At 42.6% G+C, this 6,751-nt stretch overlaps 2 protein-coding genes across 3 annotated transcripts in view; one reads left to right on the top strand and one right to left on the bottom strand.

The window, feature by feature from the left end:
• On the top strand, nt 1,727-5,139 carry LOC104743798 (putative zinc transporter At3g08650). The gene is made up of 6 exons (XM_010464867.1): nt 1,727-1,928; nt 2,434-3,039; nt 3,281-3,565; nt 3,644-3,772; nt 3,883-3,980; nt 4,072-5,139. Exons 2-6 carry the CDS (start codon nt 2,578-2,580, stop codon nt 4,886-4,888), a joined length of 1,791 nt encoding a protein of 596 aa, XP_010463169.1. The 5' UTR covers nt 1,727-1,928; nt 2,434-2,577; the 3' UTR covers nt 4,889-5,139.
• The window catches only part of LOC104743722 (protein RETICULATA-RELATED 3, chloroplastic-like), an 8,483-nt gene continuing 7,186 nt past the window's right edge, over nt 5,455-6,751 (bottom strand). The window contains exon 2 of one of the 2 annotated variants that reach the window (XM_019245111.1): nt 5,455-6,251. In XM_019245111.1, the coding sequence (XP_019100656.1) occupies nt 5,729-6,251 (523 nt within the window). In that variant the 3' untranslated portion in view covers nt 5,455-5,728. Of the gene's footprint in view, nt 6,749-6,751 lie in introns of both variants that reach the window. The other variant, XM_010464799.2, reaches the window with a different exon arrangement.

The following is a 6,751-nucleotide window of genomic DNA, read 5'->3' as shown; positions in this document are numbered from 1 at the left end:
ACCTAGCTACTCCCCCTGTCCTAGCAAAGCCCGATCAGGGCGAAACTCTATATCTGTACATCGCTGTCTCCGGCTCGGCGGTCAGTGGCGTACTAATCAAGGAGGACAGAGGAGAACAACACCCAATCTTCTATGTGAGTAAAAGCTTAGACGGAGCCGAGCTCCGATATCCCACGATAGAAAAACTCTCTTACGCTGTAGTTATTTCGGCCAGGAAGCTTCGGCCGTATTTTCAATCCCACACTGTTGAAGTCTTAACCAACCAACCCCTGCGAACCATTCTCCACAGCCCCAGTCAATCGGGCCGCCTGGCGAAATGGGCAGTGGAACTCAGCGAGTACGACATCGAATATAAAAACCGCACTTGTGCAAAGTCTCAGGTGCTCGCTGATTTCTTGATCGAACTCCCCCCCCGAGCTAGAGTTCGGTTGTCCGCGAGAGGAGAAGTGGACACTGCACGTTGACGGCGCATCCTCTCGACACGGCTCCGGGATCGGCATTCACCTCGTTTCACCAACGGGTGAAGTACTCGAGCAATCGTTCCGGCTCGCCTTTCCGGCCTCGAACAATGAGGTCGAGTACGAAGCCCTAATCGTCGGAATGCAATTGGCAAGTGGAATTGGGGTGAAAAATATACAAGTCTTCTGTGACTCACAGCTGGTAACTCACCAGTTTAGCGGCGACTACGAGGCGAAGAACGACCGCATGGATGCCTACCTCAGAGTCGTCCAAGATATGTCCAACAATTTTGAGATATTCGAGCTGAACAAAATTCCCCGAAGCGACAACGCACCGACCGACGCTCTGGCCGTCCTCGCATCCACCTCTGATCCCGACCTCCGCCGAGTCATCCCTATCGAGAGCATCAATCGACCAAGCATCAATCTCCTTGCACACGCCATCAACGTGCGAGGAGATACTGGGCTCGGCGTGTGCGAGGACATGGGATTGGTGGCGCATTATAGCTTCTATATTAATTATCTTTTATTTTATCATTGTTGTTTTCATATTATGAGCATTGTTGATACGTCTAAGGATGTTGTCTGTTTTAGTTCAGCATAACGGACTTTTGACTCACAACAGTCACCAAAAATATGTTAAACGCATAGTAGCATCAACAAATTAAGCTACGATAATTATCCACGCAACATGTTCGTTGAGCTAGAGTAACGAAGTGTTGATTACATCCATGTAATGATAATATTTTAATGAGATAAATTCGCTAACTGTTAGGGTACAAACTACAAACAAACAAATATATTTCATATAAATTTTCTTTGGTTTATTAAATATCGGAAACTATCTTTTGCAATCGCGAAAAAAATGCGATCTTATATAATTAATCGTATTGGTGATCATTTGGAACTTGCAAGTGATTGAATCGAACATAGAATAGGTGTCTGAATTTGTCAAGCTATTAGAAGTTTTGCTTGACTTAATTAGTTGTCGAGGTTGTACCAAAATCTAAAAGAAAACCAAATTGGTTGTAGAAAAATAATGCAGAAACAAACGTGAACTCACGAATAAATTCACATGATAAACAATATAATATGTCCACTGCCATATGTATAAGAAGAAGACTCGAACCTAACATTGTGGACGTTAATTTAAATTTATTTCCTAATTATGACTCTTTATGGGATATTTGCAAACTTGAGGGTCTTATTCACAAATTCATAACATATTTACTTAAGAAAAATTTAAAATTAGAGGGGATATTCCTGTGAATTTTTTTTTTGGGTTGCATGATTTTATCCCAAAGTCTCCTCCAAACCAAGAAGGGATTTTGTCGTCGCAGTAGGGTTCTTCTTTTTTCAAATAATTTGATTCCTTTTCATCACGTCTTCTCCTAATTCTTCTTCATCTATTGTAATCGCTCATGTACGTCCGATCCAACATTTTTCGTGCTCCAATTTTTTCCTCTGCTGGTAAGTTCTGCGATCCCGTTGGCATTGATCTAGGTTCCTGGTAGAGAATTATGGATATATAATCGTGTAGATCGAACCCTAAATTTCTGAAATTTGGCTCGCGAATTGTAACCAGGTAATTTGAATTGCTAGAAATCAGAGTTTTAAAAAAATCGATTTTGTCCATTGAAAGATGGGGAACGATTCTGTACCAAATACGTGTGATGTTTTTTTGCAAATAATGTTGCTTTGTAGTTCTGGGTTCCCTTAAAGAGACTTCAGTTTTAGGTTTGGATGATTATATTATTCTTTTTCTTAAAGCAAATTATCTAATGCGTTCATATTGTTCTCTATCACCAAAACACGGTATTTAGATCCATCTAGTGCGTAGGGAAGATAGTTAATTATGTGCGTTGTGATCTATTAAAACGGGTAATGCTAACAAGGGTACTATTATGCTTATTGAAAGTTTTATTCTTTACAGTTTTCTAAGTTGAATATTTATTTCTTATGATTTATTCAACAGGGAACAGTTACATCCTATTGATGCAGTTTTGATTCCTACAGAGCCTTGGATTGTTTATTTGGTATTCCCTTTAATTTATCAAGCGTTTTCTCAAATCTCTTGTAAGGAGAAAACTTGCCTGAAGAAGATCTTTCAGCATCAAAAATGATGCATTCAGGCTGCAAACGACTACTTCTGTCGCTTCTATTTTTATTCTTCGTCGTATTCGTTGGGAACACCGGCGCAGATTCTCAATGGGAGATTTCACATAAAGTTAGAGCTTCTCCCCATGAAAACATGGGACGGAATGTTATTGACGGAAGCGGTGTAGAGAAAACCTTACATGACATTGGAATGGGTGACAAGAGAGTCAGTCACAGCAAAGTTTCTGTCTCCACTGTTGCCTTTTTCACCTTGGCAATGGCTGCTGCCACTGGATTAGGTGCAGTGCCCTTTTTCTTTGTTGAGCTTGATCCTCAATGGGCTGGAATATGCAATGGCATGGCGGCTGGTGTGATGTTGGCAGCTAGCTTTGATCTTGTAAAGGAAGGGCAGGAGCATGGCTCTGGTAATTGGGTTGTTATTGGGATTCTAGCCGGTGCTTTGTTCATCTGGCTCTGCAAGAAGGTATGCAACTGAGTGTTTTGGTTGTCAGTCACCTTATTACTATTCAGTATTTTGAATTCAAAATCTCATGTGTTGACAGTTGACAGAAACCTACTTTTCTGCTGTATACTCTTAATGTTTAGACTCACATGCCGAGACAAACTTTTATTTTCTCTTCTTTCCTCTTACATTAGCTGCCTGCCAAGTTGCATGAAATCTCAGAATTGAGAACTCACTCATTAAGGCTCTGTATTTTGGACAGATTCTTGAACAATATGGTGAAGTTAGCATGCTGGATATTAAAGGTGCAGATGCAACTAAAGTTGTTCTCGTCATAGGAATTATGACACTTCATTCTTTCGGGGAAGGATCAGGGGTTGGTGTATCGTTCGCTGGTTCAAAGGGTTTTAGTCAAGGGCTTCTGGTCACTTTGGCCATAGCTGTTCATAACATTCCAGAAGGGTTAGCTGTTAGCATGGTGCTGGCATCAAGGGGTGTTTCTCCACAAAATGCCATGCTCTGGAGTATAATAACATCCTTACCTCAGGTAATCATATGATGTTCTGTGATTTGATGTCTTTGTTTGCATAACATGTTACTGATTCATTTTTGTATTTTTTACCAGCCTATCGTCGCTGTGCCAGCTTTTTTATGCGCTGATGCGTTTAGCAAGTTTTTGCCTTTTTGCACTGGATTTGCTGCCGGATGCATGATTTGGATGGTTATTGCTGAAGTGCTTCCTGATGCATTTAAGGTGAATTTCATGTCCTGATTAATGAAATCAATGTTGATGTTCGTATTTGAGAGATATGCGGGTTTCACTTAGTATACTGCATTAAATTCTATTCATTGTTACCACGACAGGAAGCGTCTCCGTCGCAAGTGGCATCTGCAGCCACAATATCAGTAGCTTCCATGGAAGCTCTTAGCACTCTTTTCGAGAGTTTCACACATGATTACAAGTAAAACTACTGAGTTCAAGTAAAAGTTATATGCTGTTCCAATATATTGGTTCTTAAATTCAACTAAGGCTTCATTTTCTCCAATCTGCAGCTCAGAGGATGCTTCTGGCTTCTTCGTTTCACTCCTCTTTGGTCTGGGTCCATTGCTTGGGGGTGTATTTTTGGTCGCATCGGCAGTCACCTTCCGCCTCCAGCACGCCCTTCTCATGGGAGTAGCCTCAGGCATTGCTTTTGTCCTTGGTCTTTGGCGTCCGCTTCAACTACTGGTATCCGCTAAAATGGGATTCATCCCTCTGCTTAGTCTACTTGCTGTTGGAGCCGGGCTGAGCCATTTTACTAGCTCGTCCATCCTGAATGTAACTTGTCGGAAAAAGTCTGGGGCAGGAAGTTTAATAAACCCTGTAACCAATTTTCCAACCAGTGTGATAACACTCCAATCATTATTAGCATGTGGAGCGGTTGGGTTCCATGCACTAGCCGAGGGGCTTGCTCTTGGGGTAGCTGCTCCAAATGCTTATGGACTTGGCAGACACATGGTACTCCCGGTTTCCCTACACGGGCTTCCTAGAGGGACAGCGGTTGCAAGCTGTGTCTTTGGGGCTACTGACAGTTGGCACGCAGCTCTTGCAGCAGCTGCTTTGATAGGATTTGTTGGACCCATATCAGCCATAGGATCCATATTAGCCGGGATAGATTACAGTGGACTGGACCACGTAATGGTGGTGGCATGCGGTGGATTACTGCCCAGCTTCTGGCAGGTGATTAAGAGAGCGGTGAGGTTAGAGAGAAGGAAAGGCAGTGTGGGGATGGTGCTGGGACTAGCGTGTGCTGTTGTGTGTCTGACTTTCACGAGACTCGTGTGCTTGCACACGCCCTACTGCAATTCTGCACCTGAGGCTGTTAGATGATGATTCCTTGTGAACACACACACACTCTCTCTTTCATTCCATGTTGTAAGATATATACTTCATACTCTGGTTTTAACTTGTGTCTATAGAAACTTGTTGGATGGTAGGTTGAATGGAAAAGAGAGTGTCTTGTACTGTTAACCTAAATATATGTTTGGATTGAGATCAAGTAGATGGGGGCTTTCTTTAGCTCTAATCTACTGGAATGTAACAACGCTTTTGACAATAGATTGCTTATTTTATTTTTCTTATGAAGGGTGCGATTTACCGAGAATGGCCAAAACAATACGAAACTTATTGTGGTGAATTTTGCAAGTGGTTCTCGTTTTCTTGACAATCATCATCATATGTCCAATTATACACAATAAACCCATTATTAGTTGACGCCATCATAATGAAAGACGCATCATTAGTTACGTAGTCCATTGAAACTGATCAAGTCTTGTGTTTACTTTGACCGCAACTTTTGTCTACCAACAACAACAAGCGTCACCACGTCATTTGCTTCTACCAGTTTTCTTAGAATAGTAAGCAGAAAGCTTTCTCTGACATAAAAGAAGTTAATGTCCGAGAAACAAATCATTCAATTCTTATTCGTACTTATAACCCTTTTATTGAGTTTATAATCATGGTAGTAGATAAAGAAAATAGCAAACTTGGCCTAACAATGACATCCAAATCATTAGGATGGACCTAATAAGAAGGGATTCTCATCTTGTTTATTCCAACACAAACCAGAACTACAGTCGTATTGCGGAAAATGGTTTTAAACTCAGAGATGCCTATGAACGGACGGAAAAACACAGATGAACTAAAACATCGAAAAGACTAAGATGAGATTTAATCATCCTTCTCTTTCTCTGAAATCTCTGACATCTCTATCTTCTCCTCCACGGACTGTGATCCAGTCATCCTCGCCAATATAACAAACGACATTCCTCCAGCAACATTGTTCGCACACCTTAAAACCACTACACCGGTCTTAAACACCAATGGCGGCAACACCTTGGCCAGCAAGAACTCAATCCCATTCAACGTCTGGTACCTCACATTGGCGCTCACTCCCATATGCGTTGCCCAAGTTAAAGAATTCAGCACAGTAGGTGGCGGTTTGTTCGGCGTTTCGAAACCCGGGTCCATCTTCTTCCTCAGCAAGATCAAACCATTAGATATAGCTGTTCCAACTAGACCTGCAGCTAATCCCACAGTCGCAAAAACCATTCCTTTGTACACAAGAGTCCCACAACGGTTCATAAGGGTGAAACTACCCTGTTCAAACATATGGCTAGATGGACAGTTTCTAAAGATTCCAGGCAAGGTCTGTGAGGAGCCAAGAGTAGCTGCAGTGGGAGCTAACAGATACATGAGTACGAAATTGAGAATCGAACCTACAACGAGAGTGGAGAAGACGAAATCGAGCTCGTTCAATCCGAAATTAGGGCGTGACGCCATATCACCGAGAACACAAGCGCTAAGTCCTACAATCTCCTCCATTAATACCTTAAAAGGGAATTGAGGATCAGCTGCAACTCGTGATCTCCATCCTTGGATGAACATCCCAATTGGTCCCCACGGAGACGATTCTTCTCCTGCTTCACCGCCTGAACCACCATCTCCTCCACCACCTCCGCCGCTTCCGCCGCCGTGATTACCGATGCTTCCGCCACCATCACCGCCTCCGGCGCATGGAACCGCGAGTTTTGGAGAAGAGAAATTAGTGTGGAGTGAACAAACCGATCCTTGTCTTGGAAACGAGACTCTAGTCGTCAGATCGCGTGAGAGGTTGATCACTCTAGGCAATCGAACACTGCTCTGATCCGATTTCGCCGATATTTGAAGCTTCGCTGCCATAGCCGCCATCTT

The sequence above is a fragment of the Camelina sativa genome, chromosome 1 (genome assembly GCF_000633955.1).
Source record: "Camelina sativa cultivar DH55 chromosome 1, Cs, whole genome shotgun sequence".
NCBI lineage: Eukaryota > Viridiplantae > Streptophyta > Magnoliopsida > Brassicales > Brassicaceae > Camelina > Camelina sativa.
Note: the sequence above shows the minus strand (reverse complement) of the source record. Positions and strands in the feature narration are given on the sequence as shown.